Source organism: Capra hircus (assembly GCF_001704415.2).
Source record: "Capra hircus breed San Clemente chromosome X unlocalized genomic scaffold, ASM170441v1, whole genome shotgun sequence".
In the NCBI taxonomy this organism is placed as follows: domain Eukaryota; kingdom Metazoa; phylum Chordata; class Mammalia; order Artiodactyla; family Bovidae; genus Capra; species Capra hircus.
In genome coordinates, this window is record NW_017189516.1 from 50,451,864 (window position 1) to 50,474,232 (window position 22,369).

A 22,369-nucleotide genomic window follows, 5' to 3' on the forward strand; every position below is an offset into this window, starting at 1 on the left:
ATTCTTCAATATGCACAAATCAATCAGTGTGATACACCACATATTAACAAACTGAAGAATAAAAACCATAAGATCACTTCTTTAGATACATAAAAAGATTTTGACAAAATTTAATACCCATTTATGACAAAAACTCTCCAGAAAGTGGGTATAGAGGGAACTTACCTCAACATAATAAAGGTCACATATGGCAAACCCACTGCTAACATCATTCTCAATGGCAAAAAACTGAAAACATTCCCTCTAAGATCAGGAACAAGACAAAGATGTTCATTGTTGCCACTTTTCTTTAACACAGTTTTGGAAGTCCTAGTCATGGCAATCAGAGAAGAAATAAAAGGAATCCAAATCGGTGGGGGGAAGCAAAACTGTCACTGTTTGCAGATGCCACGATACTACACATAGAAAGTCCTCAAGATGGTACCAGAAAACAACTAGAGCTCATCAATGAATTCAGTAAGTTTGCACAATACAAAATCAATACACAGAAATCTCTTGTATTTCCAGACACCAACCACAAAAGATCAGAAAGAGAAATTAAGACAACAATCCCATTTACCATCACATCAAAAAGAATAAAATATCTAGGAATAAACCTACCAAAGGAGACAAAAGACCTGTACTCTAAAAACTCTAAAGATGCTGATGAAAGAAACCAAAGATGACACAAACAGATGTAAAGATATACTATGTTCTTTGATTGGAAGAATCAATATTGTCAAAATGACTATACTGTCTGAGGTAATGTACAGATTCAGTGCAATCCCTTTCAAATTACCAATGGCATTTTCCACAAAGCTAGAACAAAAAAGTTTTCTAATCTGTATGGAAATACAAAAGACCCCAAATAGCGAAAGTAATCCTCAGAAACAAAAACAGAGTGGAGATGACTCCCTGACTTCAGACTATACTACAAAGCTACAATCATCAAAACAGTATGGTACTGGCACAAAAACACAAATATAGATCAACAGAATGGGATAGAAAACCCAGAAATAAACCCAAGCACCTATGGTCAATTAAACTATGCCAAAGAGGCAAGAAATACAATGCAGAAAAGATAGTCTCTTCAATAAATGGTGCTGGGGAAATTGGACAGCTACATGTGAAAGAATGAAATTAGAACATTCTCTAACATCATACACGAAAATAAACTAAAAATGGATCAAAGACCTAAATGTAAGGCCAGACACTATAAAACTCTTAGAGGAAAACAGGCAGAACACACTTTGACATAAATTGCAGCAATTTTTTTGACCCGCTTCCCAGAGTAATGAAAATAAAAACAAAAATAAACAAATGAGGCTTAATTAAACTTAAAAGCTCCTGCACAGCAAAGGAAATAATAAACACGACAAAAAGACAACCACAGAATGAGAGAAAATATTTGCAAGCAAAGTGACCAACAAGTGATTAATCTCCAAAATACACAAATAGCTCGTGTAGTTCTATGTCAAAAACATAAACCCAATCAAAAATAATGGACAGAAGATCTAAATAGACATTTCTCCAAAGAAGACATACAGATGGCCAAAAAGCACATGAAAAGATGCTCAACATCACTAATCAGAGAAATGCAAATTGAAACTACAATGAGATATCATTTCTCACTGGTCAGAAAGGCCATCATTAAAAAAATCTACAAACACTAAATGCTGGAGAGGATGTGGAGAAAATGGAACCCTCTTACACCCCCACTGTTGGTGGGGATGTAAACTGGTACAGCTACTATGGAGAACAGTATGGAAGTTTCTTAAAATACTAAAAATAGAACTACCATATATGACCCAACAATCCCACTCCTGGGTATATATCCAGAGAAAACCATAATTCAAAAAGATACATGTACACTAATGTTTACTGCAGCGTTATTTACAATAGTCAAGCCATGAAAGCAATCTAAATGTCCATTGACAGACTAATGGATAAAGACGATGTGGTACATATTATAACAGAATATTACCTGACCATAAAAAAGAACAAAGTAATGTCATTTGCAGCAACACAGATGGATCTAGAGATGACCATACTAAGTGAAGTCAGACAAAGACAAATATCATATGTTATTACTCATTTGTGGAATCTAATTTTTAAAAAATGATACAAGTGAATTTATTTACAAAACAGAGAGAGACTTACAGATATTGAAAATAATCATAGTTACCAAAGGGGAAACTTTGGTGACAGAGATAAATCAGAAGCTTGGGATTAACATACACACACCACTATATATGACAGATATCCAACAAAGACTACTGTATAGCACAGGGAACTCTACTCAATATTCTCTGATGACATATGAGAAAGAAATCAGAAAAAGAATGGATAATTGAATCACTTTGCTGTACAACTGAACCTAACACAACATTGTAAATCAACTATACTTGAATAAAAAATTTTTTTAAGAAAAGGACAGAATGATACTGCCACTGACAAAAAAAATTCCAAGTAACTCATGTTCAATTGGAAAAACACCTGAAACCCAAAGGTGACATTTGCCTGACATTTTTCAGTTGGCCCAATTGAGTTAGTTTACTTGGAAAAGTTCTACCACAATATTTGACCAGTTTATTTTTAGAACTTTTAAGACACTAAGTTAGCAGATTTATAAATGACAATAGGATAAAACATCAAATTGGAATTCTTTATTATATATGCAGAATTGAGGCTTTTCCCCTAAAGTATGTTAGTTGCTCAGTTATGTCCAACTCTTTGTGATCCCATGGGCTGTAGCCTGCTAGGCTCCTCCATCCATGGGATTTTTCCAGGCAAGAATACTAGAGTGGGTTGCCATTTCCAAGAGACTATAAATTACCTAAAAGCTTTAATCATCACAGTGGTCTCTTGCTTTGCTATTTACAAAACACTGTCATAGACATCTGTGTTGAATTTCAGAACTAGCCCATGAGGCAGGCTTGGTAACTGACTCTACTTTGTAGGTGGGAAAATGAGGCAGAGAGAGTAACAGAATCACCCAAGGTCACACAGCAAGGGCACAGCACTCAGGGCTCGAAACAAGCCAAATCTTATGCTCCCCAGGGCCCAGATGAGGCTTACAACTTCCTAGACTCACTTTCTGAAACTGAGTCACTGGGAAGAAGGGGCAAAACAGCTTATCAATCTTAGGCAAACAGTTTAGATAGCATCACCGACTCAATGGACATGAATCTGAGTAAATTCCAGGAGATAGTGAAGGACAGGGAAGCCTAATGTACTGTAGTCCATGGGGTTGCAAAGCGTCAGACATGACTTAGTGACTGAATAACAACAAAAAGCAAACAGATCACAGAAAAAAAGAGGTCAAATTCAGATTTTCAATCTCAGAGGAAAAGCCTATACAGAATAAATCTTCCTCTTTGATCATGGAACACACACACACACACTCTCTCTCTCCCCCCCCCACCCCCGCCCCATCTTGGCTTAATAAACTTTAAGAAGTGATACCCCATCAGGGATTTCAAACAGCCAAGGATCCATTAAAATCTACTCTTAGCAGGAAAGTATCTGAATTTAAAAGCAAAGTGCCCTTGCAACAATTTAAGAATCCATTTTAATGACCTCATTACATGTTTACATGAAATAAGAAAATGAATGATGTAGAGGATTTTAGTTAACTAAAAACTTTTGAATATTATTTCAGTGAAATGCCTTAAAAGGAATAAGTAAAACTATAAATTTTCTATGGTGGTTTAAAAGTATCTGATTTTCAAAGCAAAGTATTAGTCAGTACAACAATAAGATGGCAAATGATTTACCATATAGTAAGATTGTACTGGCTCATGCCAGGCTTTAAATACATTCTAGGTAATCTATAAGCTTATCTCCCAGCAGAAAATAGGATATGATGAATATTCAAGTTAAGGTTGGCTGTGCCAAAATGAAAACAATGAGATTTCAGAATTAATATTTCTGCCAAAGACATTAAAAAAAATCTGATCGGATTTATGGCAACACTGGTCATCTAAAAACTACCTAAAAAACAACAGAGCCCATATTCACTGGACAGGAGGCACCTTCACTAATCCCAACCGGAATTTAGACCTAATTTTATCCACTGCTGCTCAATACCAACATATCTGAGGGCAGGTCAATGGAAAGAATGTTGCAAAGTGTCATTTAAATCCAATTTTCCCATCTCCTAAGGAGGAGACAGCCTATCAGTTCAGGGTCAGGAAGTCAACAAATCCTAATCAAGTGCCACGTGGGATGGGTACTAGTTGCTTGGAGTATCAAGTTTCAACTGGGATTGTGGGGTGGGAAAGAGGGGGGATGTCCATAACTTATATCTGGTCCCCTGTATTTCGCGTTCTAGTATCTTTTTTGGTAAGAATGACCAAAAAATAAGTCATTTTTATATTTTATAGGTATGATTGAGATATGTCCATTTACCAGTTTTTTATATTTTATAGGTATGATTGAGATATGTCCATTTACCAGTTTTTTCCAAAGAAAGATGCCATATATAAGCAAAGTATGCTTACTCACAGAGGTGAATGGAGTCACTGGGCTGAAATTCAGATCACTTGCAGTGAAATATTTATAATATCAAGTGTAGCATGAATTACGGAGAAGGCAATGGCAACCCACTCAAGTACTCTTGCCTGGAAAATCCCATGGACGGAGGAGCCTGGAAGGCTGTAGTCCATGGGGTCCTGAAAAGTTGGACACAGCTGAGTGACTTCACTTTCACTTTTCACTTTAATGCATTGGAGAAGGAAATGGCAACCCACTCCAGTGTTCTTGCCTGGAGAATCCCAGGGACAGGGGAGCCTGATGGGCCGCCGTCTATGGGGTCGCACAGAGTTGGACACGACTGAAGCAACTTAGCAGCAGCAGCAGCATGAATTAAGCCACACATATGTTGTTCTTCCAACTAACAAGGCAAAAAAAATGTGCAGCTTTATACTGCAAGCTAGGGTGCATTCATCACTTCAGATGGTAACAATATCCTGTGATCTCACACTTCACAGTTTTGACTTTGGGTTCCCTTTGAAAACACTACCTCATACTGTCATTTTTAGCAGCTTTCTTCAACTCTTTTATAAAGGAATCTGCTTTGACATGACTTTCTTTGGCAGATTTTTGGGCAACCTATTTCTTAAAACCTTTTCTGACCAGCAGCTAGTGACCTCGTCGTCTAAAAGGTCTGTGTCACACATTACCTTCAAGATGTGGGCAGTTTTAGAGATGAGCTGCTATCGCACCCTGCAAACTGCCAAGAGGGTACTGCTGAGCTTTTCTGTTAGCGTGGCAAAATTGCAGAAATTTCCTTAATTTGTTCTCTAATCATCTCCTTAAAATGACCACCAGTCAACACAAGAGGACCCTTGACTTCTACATTAACTTTGACCATAATACCCTCTTTGTTTTTAACAAAATCAACTGCTCCTTCAAGGTCATCGCTAGGTGCCAGGACTTTTACTGATTTGTTCCCCCATTCTGCGTTCTAAGCTTCCCAAGTGGTGTCCACCACCACATTCTGTGGGGGGCAACTGAGTTCATTTCATGGTGGTGATGGTGACTCACTGCTAGATATGGGGCCATTTTCTTTCTTTTAATCCCTTCTAATTTCCTGTTTTCCATGGACCAATTTCCTTTTTCTTAGGTGGTTCTCTGAAAAGAAATACGCAGAGCTTATGATTCTCATCAAGCATGCCTTACTAGCCAGAAGCTTTACAAAAATTATTTAGCAAGAACAAGTATTTTGGATGCGAGATTTTTATTCTCAGGACAGAGAACACATTTTTTTTTTTAATGAACCCATCCAATAAGTCTTGAAACTTTGGCCTTGTGAGATCCAACTGACAATCCAACAGTCATTCTAAACATCCAGATGGACTTTGCTTCCAGCTCATAACTAATGTATTTGGAGTGATACATTGAAGGCCAATCAAGAACGTTTATCATGTAAATCATTTCGTTTCATTTATTCTACTTCTTTTGCACCCCCCTACTGCAACCTTTAGTCACACAGAGTATCAGGTATGGACAGAACTGGTCTGATAAAATGCAGCTGGCACTGAGGCTATTTTTACTTATTGGATGCAGACATATTTTATCATATTCTGGTTACCACTGCTGCATGAAAAAAATCATCTCAAAATTTAATGGTACAAGTCTGAGTTCTGGCTCCAAGTAAGATGGAATAAATACATTCCACTCTGTCTCTCCACAAATGTAGCTACAAAAACTAGACAGAGTGGATGGAATAGCTATTTCAGGAGTGTGACGAGTAAGTGGAAGCAAGCAGACTGGAGATGACAACCAGGTTTCTGAGTGCCACCAAGTCAACAGCAAGTTCCCCTGGTTTTCCCCAGCCTGGCCTAAAGGCAGCATGAATTCAGAACTGGGTGCTAAATGCAGACACAAAAAGCACCAGGAGACACCATCTTAAAAAAAAAAAAAAAAAAAAGGCAGGAAAGGAGGCTCCTAATGCTCAGAGAGTGAGGGAAATTCTCTACTGTTTCCTTTGTCCCCCTGTAGCCCCAGGCCCCCTGCAATCCTGCAGCGGTGATAGCAGGTCAGTGGCAAAAGGGGCCTTCTGATGTCGGGAACTGAGAGAGGGCAATCTTGTGCTCTAATTGAAGGAATTGTGGTCCCAAGGGAGGTGCTGGTTGTGACTCTTCATTGGTTTTTTCTCCTTCTGAAATCCTGGCCCCAGACATGGGCCCAGCTGTAGGAAGTGTGAGGCTGAGTGGAGTAACCGGCCACAGGACTGAAAAGGGGAGCCTCAGTAAACCAGAGAGTGCAATGCTGAACAGGACTAACAAGGCCTGGAAACCCTATCTGACACCACAACTGAAATGGAACTTGGCAGCTTAAACCAGCTAGGCCAACTGTCTGCTAAAGCAAAAATATCAACAGACTCCATAGGATATAAAGAAGGGCCAGAATCTCCTAACATAATATTCAAAATGCTCCAGAGGGAAACCTGTTGCTTGGCATTCAAAGATGCAGGAAAGTTTCGACTCACGGGAAAAGACCATCAACAGATTCCAGTGACAAGATGGTATCACCAGACATCAGAATGATTTCACAATGACTTTAAGAAGTTATTATAGAAATTCTCCAAGAAGTGAGGGCAGACACTCCAGAAAAGAATGGGAAAAAAGTCTCAACAACTAAAGAACTGAATGGAAATTTTAGGAATGAAAATTTTAATAAACAAAAGAAAAAACTCACTAGATTGGCTCACAAGAAGAATGGAGGTGACAGAGGTTCAGTGAACTTAAGAGATGGATCAATAGAAATGATACAATCTAAACAAGAGACAAAAGACAAAGGGTTGAGGCCCGAATAAAGATCTCCTAGAAATTAAGACCCTCTCCCAAAGGCCCATAAACCAATAAGAAAAAGTGGGGAGAGTTATGAAGAGGCAGCTCTCAGAAAAAGAGGAAATATGCTCAACTTCACTCAGGATAGGAGAAATACAGACTAAAACTAATTAACCCAAGGAAGCGAAAGTAGCAGCTTATTTCCTCTTCACCTGTTTGGTCTTACTGCATGTTTCTCTGTCTTTTCATTTTGTTTAATTTACTGTGTTTGGGGTCTCCTTTCTGCAGGCCTGCAGGTCGTAATTCCTCTTAATTGTGGAGGCTTCCCCCCATGGTTGGGAATTTGCTGTGTAACACAGGGAGCTCAAACCCAGTGCTCTGTGACTACCTAGAGGGGTGGGAAGTGGGAGGGAGGTCCAAGAGGGAGGGGACATATGTACACCTATGGCTAATTCACGTTGATGTACAGCAGAGACCAACATAATATTGTACCAATTGTCCTCCACCTAAAAATAAATCAAAAAACAAAAAACTAATCGATTTATCTCTTAACCATCAGGCTAACAGGAGTCTAAAACACTGGCAACCTGTTTTGTTAGTGAGGCTATAAAGAAAGACACTGGCAGAACTCACAGATGGGAATCTGACACTATTTACCAAAATTATAGGTGCATTTATTTTTTAATTCACAAATACCTTTTAGCTACCCAATCACAAATATGCCCATACATGTATTAAACGGCCCATGTGTGAAGTTATTCATTGCAGCTTCAGTTCAGTTGCTCAGTCGTGTCTGACTCTTTGTGACCCCATGAATCACAGCACACCAGGCCTCCCTGTCCATCACCAGCTCCCGGAGTTCACTCAAACTCATGTCCATCAAGTCGGTGATGCCATCCAGACATCTCATCCTCTGTCGTCCCCTTCTCCTCCTGTCCCCAATCCCTCCCAGCATCAGAGTCTCTTCCAATGAGTCAACTCTTCTCAAGAGGTGGCCAAAGTACTGGAGTTTCAGCTTCAGCATCATTCCTTTCAAAGAACACCCAGGACTGATCTCCTTTAGAATGGACTGGTTGTATCTCCTTGCAGTCCAAGGGACTCTCAAGAGTCTTCTCCAACACCACAGTTCAAAAGCATCAATTCTTCAGCACTCAGCTTTCTTCACCGTCCAACTCTGACATCCATACATGACCACTGGAAAAACCATAGCCTTGCCTAGACGGACCTTTGCTGGCAAAGTAATGTCTCTGCTTTTGAATACGCTATCTAGGTTGGTCATAACTTTCCTTCCAAGAAGTAAGCATCTTTTAATTTCATGGCTGCAATCACCATCTGCAGTGATTTTGGAGCCCCCCCAAAATAAAGTCTGACACTGTTTCCACTGTTTCCCCATCTATTTGCCATGAAGTGATGGGACCGGATGCCATGATCTTCATTTTCTGAATGTTGAGCTTTAAGCCAACTTTTTCACTCTCCTCTTTCACTTTCATCAAGAGGCTTTTTAGTTCCTCTTCACTTTCTGCCATAAGGGTGGTGTCATCTGCATATCTGAGGTTAGTGATATTTTTCCTGGCAATCTTGATTCCAGCTTGTGCTTCTTCCGGCGTTTGTCATGATGTACTCTGCACATAAGTTAAATAAGCAGGGTGACAATATACAGCCTTGATGTACTCCTTTTCCTATTTGGAGCCAGTCTGTTGTTCCATGTCCAGTTCTAACTGTTGCTTCCTGACCTGCATATAGGTTTCTCAAGAGGCAGGTGAGGTGGTCTGGTATTCCCATCTCTTTCAGAATTTTCCACAGTTTATTGCGGCTTAGTAGCAAAAAACTCTACATTCAAGTGTCCCTTTAAAAAGGTACTGATAAACAATACATCCACCCAATGAAGCACTATTCAGCTATAAAAAATAATAAGGAAGATTCCCACATTCTGATTTGGAAAGGTATTCAGGCTAAGTTGTTAATTTAAAAAAGCAAGGTGTAGACCAGTGTGTTTGGTCCAGTACCTTTTGAGTAAGAAAGGGAGAATAAGAATGCATAGTCATATGTGCTTATGTTGACACAGCAGAAGTGCTCAAACTTCTGTAATGGGTCAGATAATAAATATTTTTGACTTTGTGGACCACACAGTCTCCACCATTGCAGCCCCAAAGTGGCTACAGATGGATGGATGTGTTCCTAAAACTGTACTTACAAAATAAAGGCAGCTTGCTTGCAGGTTGCAATTTGCTGACAGCTAACATAAAGAAACTCTTGGAAGGATAAATAAGACACTAAAAAAACTTAGAGGAAACAGCATAGATGGGATAATAGATGGGATACATAAGTTGGTCTCTGAAATTAAGAACTCATGGTGTTAAAGAAGAGCTTCAAGAAAGTTCAAAGATAAACCACAGAATGGGAGAAAATATCTGCAAATCATATATCTGACAAGGGATTTGTCTCCAGATTAAATAAAGCATTTTTACAGCTCAATAGCAAGATGACAGATAACTCAAGTGAAGAAAAGGACAAAGGACCTGAACAGACATTTCCACAAAGATACTGTTGTTGAGTCGCCAGGTCGTGGTGAACTCTTTGCAACCCCACTCCAGTATTCTTGCCTGGAGAATTCCATGGACAGAAAAGTGGTGGGCTACAGTCCATGTGATTGTACAGAGTTGGACACAACTGACTGACTAACACTTTCAGGCAAGGAAACTGGAGTGTGCTGCCATTTCTTTCTCCAGGGAATCTTCCTGACCCAGGAACCAAACCCATGTCTCCTGCATTGGCAGGCTGGTCCTTTTACCACTGAGCCACCAGGGAAGCCCAAAGAAGCTACACAAATGGCCAATAAACACATGAAAAGACATCTGACATCCTCAGTCATCAGAGAAATGGAGAGCGAAATCAAAATGATGTAACACTTCAAGCTACTAGGATGGCTGTCATTTTAAAAAGACAGACAAAGTAACAAGTAAGGATGTAGTGAAATTGGAATGCTTGTATGTCTCTGATGGGACTGTAAAATGGTGCAACTGCTTTGGAAAAGATTTTTGGAAAGGTGTTCCTCAAAAGGTTAATGGATGCAATCCAAGTACCCATCAATGGATGGATAGATAAACAAAATGTGGTTTATCCATACAGCAGAATATTACTAAGCCTTAAAAATGAAGGAAATTCTGATACATGCTATAACATGTGTGAACCTTGAGGACACTATGTTAAATGAAAAAAGCCAGCTCCCACACACAAAACCCTGTACAATTCCACTCACGTAAGGCATTGAGAGTATCAAATTCAGAGACAGAAACTAGAATGGTGGTTACTAGTAACTGGGGAATGGGTGGATTGGGGAATCATGATTTATTAAATCATGGTTATTAAACATGGACCCATTAGGGTCCAGTGTTTCAGTTTTGTAAGGTGAAAAAGTGCTGGAGATTGGTTACACAACAATATGAATGTACTTAATGCTATTAAATGGTACACTGAGAAATGATTAAGATGGTCAACTTTATGATGTGTTTATTTATCACAATAAAAAAACTTTTTAAAAGAATATCAGAGTTAACCATATGACCCAGAAATCCCATTGCTAGATATAAACCCAAGAGAAATTCAAAGATACGTCCACACAATAACTTGCAGCATTATTCACAATAGCCCAAACTGGAAACAGCCCCAACATCCATTAACTGAAAAATGGGAAAACGCAATGTGGTATATCCACAGTACAGTAATAAAAAGACGATGAAGGGCTGACATGCCATAACATGGATGAATCTGGAAAAGGCAGTAAGTGAAAGAAGACAGCCACCAAAAACCTAGTATTATAATAATTTCATTTATATGAATAAACAAACCTATAGAAACAGTTATTATTCCTGGCCAGGCAGGAAAACAGAAGTGGTCATACCCTGAGCTGCTGTTGGCATTCACTTTTTTGATCCAGGTACTGGGTTACCCCAGTTACCATACAGTTAGTGAAAACTCATAGAACAGTACACAGGATTGTGCCCTTTTCTGTATAGATGCTATACCTCAACTGAAAGAAACAATCAAGAGCTCTTCACTAAGCAGGGCTTTGTGCCTTCTCCTCACCTTCATTCTGGAGCACAGGACAAGGAACAGAGTTACAGTGGAATTTCCAACCTCAAAACTTAAGGGAAAAAATTTATTTTTTACCAACTGCAGGAGTGTAACATGACCCTACAATGTGATTACTGTCCAAAGGATTTGAGTCTCCAGTCTTCATTATTTCAATATACAGATTTCCTTCCATACTGAGGTTCTGATGTGTTTATCGCTGGGAGCAAGAAGGCAAAGACATGCAGGACTGACATTCATTGAACACTTACTAAGTTCAGGGCACTCTGCTTGAATCTCTACATACAATTTGTTTTTTAATGGGGCTCAGAGACGTTAAGTAAATTATCCAAGATCACACAGTCTATAAATGACACGACAGAAATGAAAACTTGATCCGTAAAGCCAATGTTCTTTGCCCTCTGCCACTCACACTGCCGGGCCCAGTGGAACACGATGATGGAACATATGTTGGCAAAGTTTCATCATGGATCTGTTTTGTCAGTTTTTACTCCAGAAGTCAGAAAGGCAATTTGCCTAAAGGACAACTTGCCTTTCATATATGTTGCTGGATGGAGAGATGAAAGGGAGGCAGCCATGGTCCTGCCAACTAGACTCAAAGTGCCTGAAGTACTCCTCCTGGGCAAGGCCCATCTCCCAGATGTTTGAATCAAGGTATCAGGATGGGTCTATCCAAAGTCACCTGTGTCAAACTTCATTTGAGATGAATGACAGCCCCCGAAGTAAAAGCTCAAAATATAAAGCTTTTAAAAGAACACGAAGAAGAGTAGCTCCAAGACCACAACCTGGAAATAGGCAAAGATTTCTTAGAGGGGACACACAAGGCAACCTTAACAGGCAAAGATCCTTAATTACATTTAACCCAAACTAAAATTTGCTGCTCATCCAATATCACAAGTAGATGAAAAAGCAAGTCACAGTATGAGACCAAATGTTCAGAAAATAAACTGACAAAACACTTGAATTTGGAACACATGAAGAACTCTTCTAATCCAATAATAAGATGACAATGCAATTAAATCAGTAAATGGGGACTTCCCTGCTGGTTGAGTGGTTAAGATGGCAGGCTCCCAGTGTGCGGGTGGAGTGGGGAATGGGATGGTGGTAAATGGCTTCGATAGACACCTCACAAAGCAAGGTATCTGCATGGCCAAACAGCACACGAAAAGGTGTTCAACATCACTGATCGTCAAGGAAAGGTGACTTAAAACCACAATGAGAAACCACCACATTTCCCAACTAGCAGGGCCAAAATAGAAAAGCTCACTAGCACAAAGTGTTGTGAGCTGCCAGAACTCTGGTGGCTTTTGGTGCAAGGGATATAAAATGGTACCCCTTTGAAAAAAAATGTTTGGAAGTTTCTTACACCTACCCTTTGATCTGGAATCTGGGGCTTCCCTGGTGACTCAGATGGTAAAGCATCTGCCTGCAATGCAGGAGACTTGGGTTTGATCCCTGGGTTGGGAAGATCCCCTGGAGGAGGAAATGGCAACCCACTCCAGTATTCTTGCCTGGACAATCCCATGGACAGAGGAGCCTGGTGGGCTACGGTCCATAGTGTCACAAAGAGTTGGACAAGATTTAGCAACTAAACAACAACAACAACCCTTTGATCTAGCCATTCCACTCCTAGGTATCTACCCCAAAGTAGTGACAACATTTGCCATCAAGAAGACCTATATACAAATGTCCACAGCAGCTCTATTCCAGAAACTGGGAACAACCCAAATGCCCTTCAACAGGAGAATGGCTAAACCAATATTCATGCAGTGGAATAGCACTTGGCATTCTAAAGGAACAAACTACTGATAACATGCAACAATACAGATGGACAGATTGCAAAAATGTCATGCTGAATAAAGGAAGTCCAATACTGAAGAGTACACACCGTCTTGGTCCATTTAACAAAACTCTAGGAAAGGCAGTTTAATTGCTAAGTCATGTCCGACTCTTGTCACCCCATGGACTGTCGTCTGCCAGGCTTCTCTGTCCATAGGATTCTCCAGGCAAGAATACTGGAGTGGGTTGCCATTTCCTTCTCGACTAGAAAAGGCAAATCTAATCTAAAGTGACAGCATAACAGTCATTACCTGGGGCCATGAATGGGAGTGAAAAGGGGAATGAATGGGAGGGGATATGAGGGAACTCTCTGGGCAAATGGAAACTATATTGTGAGTGGCTTTGGTTACCTGGGTTTAGTCATTTCTCAAAGTTGTACAACTAAGATTGTGCATTACAATGTACATACATTCTGCACTAAAAATGGTTAAAAGTGCAATCAAGTAAGGGGTGAGGGGTGGGTCAAGATCAAGAAGAAAAGATGGCAGAATGTTAATAATTGTTGAAGTTGGGTAATGTACATGCTTGAAATTTACCATAATTAAAAACACTGAAGAGAAGAAAAAAAACTCTATGTTGAATGCTCCTGCTTACTCCTCCACCACTGTGTCCAGCTCTGCCTCCCCCTTGCGCTGCCCTCTCACAGACCTCAACTCCTGAGTGAACTCTGCTTCTTGCCAAGGGCCACAGCTCAACTCCTGTCTGCTCTACAACTCTCCACCACCAGCCAAGCCCCAGTAACCACCAGGCATTTCTGCCAAGCCCTGTCACACCAAAGAGCTCAAAACCTGTTGAAGGGACTGGGAAACAAGAAGTTTTCCAGCTTGCTTTGCAGAAGTTCAGTCATCTCCCACCTGTACTGTCTGCCTAAGATTTACATGGCACCTCTCTTAAAGCCTGATACTTAGGAGGCTTTAAAAGATAGTTTATGGTTTGTATTCCAAAAACATGTAAATTGACTACTGGGAATTGAAAATGTGTTTTCCCTTGTAACAAATAATATACAGCCAGTAACACAGCAGGCCAGCCCACAAATATCCATCTACCCACTGCACGTACTCCAGGCTTCCACAGCAATGCCTCAGTTCAATGCTACAGGTGTGATGCTTTTCATCAGCCAGTTCACATGACTAAGAGTTGGGGAAAGTTCCAGGTTCAAGGCTGAGTCAGTAGCAGAAAAAGTGGTTCAAAAGGAAGGAGGGTCAGCAAAGGGCCCCCATGGGCAAGCCAGCAGTCAAATCCAGCTGAGGCCCAGCCAGGAGCTCGTGTGCTCTGGTCCCTGGACATACAATCATTGCTGCCTGAGCCAGTCAGGAGGAAGGGAGAGTGGAAAAAGGCTTCTGACTTACAACCACATCTTTAATCTCCTACTGCACTTTCTTAAAATAAAATCACATTCATGGCACAGAAAATAAACATTATAGAAAATGTTGACAAACAATAAGAATTAGTATTCACAGCACACAGTCCAAACCACTGTTTCCAGTCCAGTGTGTCCAGAGTCCTTCCAGTCTCTTCTGTTTCATAGGTACCACCCAGGAGAAAGAGTCAGACCCAGAAATGTGTCATCAGGATATCTCTTATTTTTTAACAAAATCACAACTGCACTGTATCCAGGCCTGGCCACCATTTTCAACACAGTTTCTACAAGGAGTTACATTGACTCCTTTTGGGAGTCCTTGACAGATCTGCTTTATCTCAACAGGAGAAACCAACTGTTGTCTGTGTCCACTGAGACAGTCTAAAAAGGAACTGGATGGATAATCCTAGGAAAGAGTCACAAAGAAAACTGCATCTGGTTCCCTGTCACTGAAGAGTTCACGGTCAGACAGAACATCTAACATTGAGTCAGTAATTATGTAACCACAATTGTGTTACTTGCTAAGAAACAAAACCACAGTGTGCACACAATGAACAGACAGGGATAGAAGTCCATGAAGGCTTCTCTGAAGACCTGAGATGTGAAGGCTGAATGCGTTTGGGACAGTGGAGGCTGCCAGGATACAGTGGCTTCTAAGCAGATGACATGGACTGGAATCCACCAAGATTGGCCCAACCTTGAAAGATCAGTTACAAAGCTGTTGGCAGTAACTTGAATGAGAGAAGCCAATGCTTGGACTACGATGGTGGGAGGGGGCAGGCAGAGAGAAGTAAAGCGGGTTTGAGAACCATTTGGAAGCAGTAGGTTGGATTTGGCAATGAGGGACAGGGTGGAGTCAAGACTGATTCCTAGATTTCTGACTTGAACTGCTAAACTAATGATTTCATGCCCTTAAGTTCTGCTGGAAATAGATGTGGCCAGTCTCCTGGGCAGGTATAGATGACACACATTCTAGAAAAAACACTGCCACGTGTCCCAGAGGACTGTCTTCCTTTGAAATTTATGCATTTTCCAGAACAGTGAGGAAAGTGAAAGTGAACGTGAAGTTGCTCAGTCGTGTCCGACTCTTTGTGACCCCGTGGACTGTAGCCCACCAGGCTCCTCCGTCCATGGGATTCTCCAGGCAAGAATACTGGAGTGGGTTGCCATTTCCTTCTCCAGGGGATCTTCCCAACCCAGGGATCAAACCCAGGTCTCCTGCATTGCAGGCAGAGGCTTTAACCTCTGAGCCACCAGGGAAGCCCAGTGAGGAAAGAGTGTGTACCAAATTCTTAGAAGTATTAAGACATCTTTAAGTCTCTTTCGCAAGCAGGAGCCAATGCACCTGTGGATTAAAGTTAGCTGAGAAACATGCAAGCATTTCTAGCAGAATACACAGCAAGCTATCTGAGTCAGGAGGAGCTAGGTGATGCTGCTACCTCAGACAAATCCCCCACATTTCAGGGGCTTAACTACCATCCTGAACACACAGCCTTCAAGTCTGTCCTGATAGAGGCAAAGATTTGGTGGTGGTGTATCATCTGACTCGCCTGCTTTCCAAGTGACACTTGTTGATGCTGCTCACATTCCATTGGGCAGCGCTCATCATAAGAAGCCCAGCTAACTGCAGGGGAGACCAGGCAATGTGGAAACATCTATGGAAGCCTGGTGGGCACTCTCCATGCTACATAACGCATAAAGCTAATAAATTTATGAGTAACATCATGGAAGGTGAAGCAAGACACAACCCACATAAAGGGGAGTGAAAGGAACTGGAGCTGGCCTTATTTTAAACCATTTTATGTTCTTTTTTGTTGCAAAAGTTTCAATGTTACTGTTAGATACAAACTAACAGAAGCACTACTGCTGCTGCTAAGTCGCTTCAGTCGTGTCTGACCCCATGCAACCCCAGAGACAGCAGCCCACCAGGCTCCGCCATCCCTGGGATTCTCCAGGCAAGAACACTGGAGTGGGTTGCCATTTCCTTCTCCAGTGCAGTATCATTTAATCAGAAGGAAAAAATAACCTCGTCTCCAATACCAGGGAAACCAGGAGAGAACCTAGAATGTCTCCTCCCATTGCTGGCATGAACCTGACGGTCCAAGCATTTACATTCTATTTTCAAGGTCCACAGCAGCACAGTTAGGGGCCCCATGACTGGCATATATTATTACCAGTGACAATCCATTACATGAGATGATACATGGCTTGGCTTTCTCTTGGAAAGCCATGCCCTAGGAGACAACTTTCTAGCTGTTGGGCTATATTTTCATAACCCAAGTAGTACTCTCTTATCACTGTCAAAAAACCACCCCAAGTCTTAGGAACCTGACTAAATAAAAGCTTCTCTCTTGCTTATTGAAAATCCGAAAGTGGATGATCCTGGTCCAACAACTGTCCTCAAAAGAGTGGTTCAGGGATCCAGGTACCTTCCATCTCGTGTCACTGTTATCTTCTGCAGTCAACCTCCAAGGTCCCCATGGAGACCACAGAAAGGGATAAGAAAGTATGTGAAGATCTACATACAAGCCATGCCTTGACTGAAAGTGACAGACATCACTAATACACCTCATTGGCCAAAGCTAGTTTCATACATCCCACAATAGACTCACTGGGTGCTGAAAACATAGTCCCCACTTCCCAGCAACAATGAGCAAAATCAATCTCCTGACCCCTCGCCTAGCTCTGCCACACTTGATATCCTCCAAATGACTCTTGCCAGAACAAGGGAATCATCAAAGTCAAATAACTAACTGGGATACTGATGTCGTAGTCTTTGAATCAATGTCCAGGAAATGCAAGGATTTCCTGTCACAGGTGACAATACTGCTTCACGTTTAAAATCACTGTGAACATTGCTGAACAAAAAATCAAAAGCAGGGCCCCGAGTCAGGAAAGTAGCTTGCAAGTGAGGTTCAGAGTGGACAGAGGGTAGGCAGAGCCAGACACACCAGGAATGGGAAGCTCACCCAGTCCCTGGGCCTGAGTAAACAGGCTGTTCTGTCATCTGAGCAGTTAATAGCTAACTCAAGACAGCTCCATTTCAGCATCTAGGTGTAGGTCCTTAGACTGGTCATTAATGAAACTAACTGGAGAGGACACCTACATCAATAATAAGGTGCATTCCCAGGAGATACAGGCATTGTGCTCTGCTGGGCCAGAGCTCAGTCTAAGAGTTCACACTATAAGTGTATCCAATGACAGCATTGTGGGAGAACAGTTTCCCTGGTTGAAACATTTAGAAACCCTGAGACAGTTACCCAGGTTTCCTTCCTGCAGGATGTCTGAGTTTTTGGTATGTTCACAAGCACTGAGGACCCCCAGGAGGGAGGCTGCTCGGTACCCAACACACACAGTATGCCAGGCAAAGTCATGATCATGAATTCTGTTAAAGTACAGAAATGGGCACCTCAACAAAAGGCATCAAGGCATATCCAGAAGAAGGGGTTTCTCCTATAAAACAAAAAACCAGATATGCTTTGCTCTCCAAATCCTAGAAGTAATCGAGTGATGGATCCACACTTGCTGAATTGATAGTTTTACTGCACTTGAGACTCTCATCTTTGAGGATGGATGTTAAAAAACAAAACAAGAAAGGGTCCGTCAAAGGCACACAGAGATGACCACCACTTCTGTTAATGTAAAAAGAATGTCCCTCAAAAAGTTAAACACAGAATTACCATATTGTACCTAGCAATTTCATGTACAGGTAAATACCCAAAAATGTGAAAGCAGAGACTTGAATAGAAATTATCCACCTATGACAGCATCATTCACAAAACCCTAAGACATCATGCTAACTGAAATAAGCCAGACACAGAAAAACAAATACTGTATGAGTCCATTCATACAAGGCATCCGGAGCAGCCAAATTCATAGAGACAGACAGAAGGACAGGGGTTACCAGGGCCTGGGGGAGTGAGGAGTTGTGAGTTATTAAGGGGTACAGAGATTCTGTTCAGGATGATGAAGAAGTTCTGGAGATGGATAGTGGTGATAGCTGCACAGCAGGGCAACTGGGTTTAATGCTACTGAAATGCACACTGAAAAATGGTTAAAATGGCAAATTTTATGTTACATACACTTTGCCATAATTAAAAAAACAAAAAGGCGATGAGGGCTTCCCTGGTGGCTCAGTGGTAAAGAATCTGCCTGCCAATGCAGGAGACGCGGGTTTGATCCCTGGTGCAGGAGGAGCCTACATTCCGTGGAGCAACTAAGACGCTGAGCCACACTATTGAGCCTGTGCTCTCGAGTCCAGGAGCTGCAACAACTGAAGCTCCAGACCCATACTCTCCGCAACAAGAGAGGCCACCACAATGAGAAGTCCATGCACTGCAACTAGAGAGTAGCTCCAACTTGCCACGATGAGAAAAGCACACAGCAACAAAGACCCAGCACAGCCAAAACTAAATAAATAATTTTTTAAAAAAAGCCGATGAGATGGTCCTCAGCCCTCGTGGCCTGCAGGGGCTGTCTCTCGAAGCAGTGCCCACATGCGCCCTTGCAGGTTGATGGCTCTCCTGCAGCCCATCAAATCACCCAGGCACTGGTGACATATAACCTGTTTTTGACCCACAAAGGATTACAGAAAACTGCACAAGGAGACGGGAAAACATGATCCAAGCCAGCCTTGACTTGCTCCGACTCAGGAGACAGGAAGTGCTTCAATTTCACATCTATGATCCCCCCAAACACACTTAGGACAGTTCGGTAGTTCCCCTCTCCTACAAGCATTTTTCTGGAACAGCACCGTCTGGTGGGACCTTCCTCAATGAGGAAAACACTCTCCTCACTGTGTGTGTGGAGTACTCAAAATGCGGCAAATGAGGAACTTTTATTTTATTGCATTTAAACTAACTTAAATGTAAAAAGCCACCTGTGGCTAGGGGCTAACATATCAGACAGCAAGGTTTTAGAAATTTTACAAAGAAGCCAGTGACAGATTTGTATCTTTTTGGTGGAGACACGAAAATGTTGTGTGAATGGCAGAGATTAGGACGCCAGTGGAAGGTGGTGGTGATAGTGGTGGTGGGGCGTCTGTTTTAAATCCATGAACCCATTTACTCAAGTTTTATGTACTGTTCATCAAACCTATGAGAAGAAATTATTAGTTATGATGATGTATTGAAAAATAATTTATTCAAGACCAGGCCCAGGTCAATGAAAGGGGGTACATAATGAAGCTGAAAATTCTAGGCAATCAGGACCCAGAACAAGAAAAGACCATGTGCTCTTTGTGTGGCTCTGGAATTGAAAGCCCAAGATCTCTGCCTGAATGAACCATCACACCCAACCTGACAGAAGCAGTTCTGGTAGTAGATGAGGCTTGTTTTTTACACACTCACTCCACACCCACACCCACACCACAGAGAAGCAAAGCCACTGCACGCCAATTTTCAGAGCACCAGCAGGCAGGAGGCTACAGTTGTGCCTAATGGTCAAAGCGACATTTAACCATTCAGAGAAGAGTCTGTTCAACTTCATTTTCAGAAGAGAATGAACAGAAGTTGAGAAAACCGAGTGGTTCCCAGTGAAGTGGCTCCTGAACAACTTTTCTAAAAAAGATGCTGTGCTGAAGTCAACTCCGAGTGGTCAGAAAAGTCAAGGGAGCATTTTCAAAGGGCCCAGCTGCCACTTGTTTTGAACAAGCCTGCTACCCGCCCCCCTTCCAGCTGGGGAGCATTTGCTCTGCCAGAAAACAGATCCCAGCAAAGAATGGACGGTAATAAAGCTAGCTCACCACCTCATCAGCACAGTGTGGCTGGCCCCTTAAAGAGATTCTCCATCTCCCTTCTCAGGTGCTTTTGGGTTAGGGCAGGCATGGTGCTCCTGTCTGACCCGTGGAGAAACCAAGGCACAGGCTCCCAGGTAAACTACTGTCTTCACAATGCAATGTTTGTGAATGTCACCCAAGTGCCAGAGCTTGTCACATAGCTTCTAAAGGTTACGTAAGGAAAACAGCCAAGCAACAATCCGTTCTATACCTGGAGTAACTCGTGCCAACCACAAGTACAGATTTAAGGCTGAGTGAGCTGAGGGTCCCATTCCAGCAATGGAGGAGATCCTAAAGCCAGGAACACTTCAGAAAGAACAAAATACATCTGCCACACTGGTGTACAGCACAGCTGTGATAAGTGTGCAAAAGAACACGGGGGGGGGGGTACTTCCCTGGCTGTCCAGTCTCGAAGACTTCTTCCAATGCAGGAGGTGCAGTGTTCAATCCCTAGTGGGGGAACTAAGACCCCCACATGCCTTGTGGCCAAAAAATCAAAACATAAACAGAAACCCTATTGTAATAAATTCAATAAAGACTTTACAAATGGTCCACACCAAAAAAACTCTTAAAAAAAAAAAAGAACACGGGGGATATTTCCAAGAGATGCACCCCCACCCCCACTGTAACATCGATTTCCATTCTTGGCTGCAAAATGGAATCACCTGGGAAGCATTCAACAATCCTGAGGCCTCAGGTTCTGCTGTCATTGGTCTGGGCAACAGAAGCTTTTTAAAGCGCCCCGAGGGGATTCTAATGTGGAGCCAGGGTTGGGACCCATAGAAGGGAGAAAGTAAGAGTAGAATACCTAGAGGGGAGGGGACAAGGCCTCGTCTGGGTCACAGGCTATTTCTTGGGTCATCTGATTGTTAAAGAAAACTGAAGAATAAAGAAATATAAATGCTAGGGGTCTCTGTTTTCTTATGTGTAAAAGGGTACAATGCCCCCTGCTCTCGCCTCTCCAGAAGGTAGGGCCGGTCCTGTCAGGGGGTGCTAGGATAGGGAGGAGCTGGTGCTCTGGCGGCGCGAGTGCTAAGGAAAGTTGGGAGGAGTGGGGTGGGAGAGAGAGGGGAACCCGCCTCACCTGCGTCGTAGAAGGCGTCGAGCACGGCCGTCTCCCCGAAGTCTAGCTCCCCGAAGGGTACGGAGATGAGGTGGGCGCCCTCCGCCTCGCAGGCCCGCAGCAGGCCACTGGCGCGCCCCCGCCTCGGGGCCGCCGGCCGCGCCGCCCCGGGGGCTCTCGCTGCGCACGTATACTGCCCGCAGCGCCCCGCCGCGGCCCGCCCGCGCCCGCGCCCTCGCCTCCGACCCCCGGCGCCCTCGGCCGCCCCCTCGGGCTCCAGCGGGCCGGCGGCCCCGCCACGCCCTCGCCACCGGCTGCAGCGGGCACTGTGGGGGCTCGGCCGCCGCCCCGACCGCCCCCCGCCGGGGGCGCCCCGCCGCCGCTCTCCATGTGGCCGCCGGCGCGCCCTTCCTGGTCCCACCTCGGCGCGAGTGACCGGCGGCGGCACCTGCTCCCGGACGCGGGAAGGGAGTTAGAGGGACCCAGCGCCCGCCGGTGGCCCCCGCGACGCGACAGGTGATGGCGGGCTCCTGGGCCGCACGCGGAAGCTCCTGCCCCGCAGCCCCCGGGCGCCCTTTGAAGGCTCGGTCGGGAGGCGGGAGGCGGGGGGCGGGACGTCAGGGCCAGCGCAGGGCGGGGGGAGGTCTGGGAAGGGCGGCGGGGCAGGAGCCCGCCGGGCGCCCCTGCCGCCTCCCCCGGCCAGCGCTCTGAGAAGGCGGATTCACGAACTGCAGGATTTTGTTGTTTATTGCCATCGCTCCAGCCTTCGGGGGTCCCGATTTTTTCCCTCGAAACAATTTGAGGCTTTTCAAACAGACTTGAAAAAGCTCTTTCAAAGCGCCGGTTGGATGTCAATATTCAACTCCAAACTAAATACCAGACGTAGTTTCAACTCAGAATCAAGATGAGAAGATGCTCATTTAAAACACTACTGATTTTGTACTGCGTGTCCCCTGTTGTGGGAG

The 22,369-nt window shown here is 43.2% G+C and overlaps 1 protein-coding gene across 1 annotated transcript in view; it reads right to left on the reverse strand.

Moving 5' to 3' along the window:
* The window catches only part of MAP3K15 (mitogen-activated protein kinase kinase kinase 15), a 105,931-nt gene extending 84,137 nt beyond the window's left edge, over nucleotides 1–21,794 (reverse strand). The window contains 6 exon segments of the mRNA XM_018043632.1: nucleotides 21,426–21,528; nucleotides 21,530–21,610; nucleotides 21,612–21,648; nucleotides 21,650–21,708; nucleotides 21,710–21,763; nucleotides 21,765–21,794. Of these exon segments, the coding sequence (XP_017899121.1) occupies nucleotides 21,426–21,528; nucleotides 21,530–21,610; nucleotides 21,612–21,648; nucleotides 21,650–21,708; nucleotides 21,710–21,763; nucleotides 21,765–21,794 (364 nt within the window).
* Between the last annotated feature and the right edge of the window lie 575 nt (nucleotides 21,795–22,369).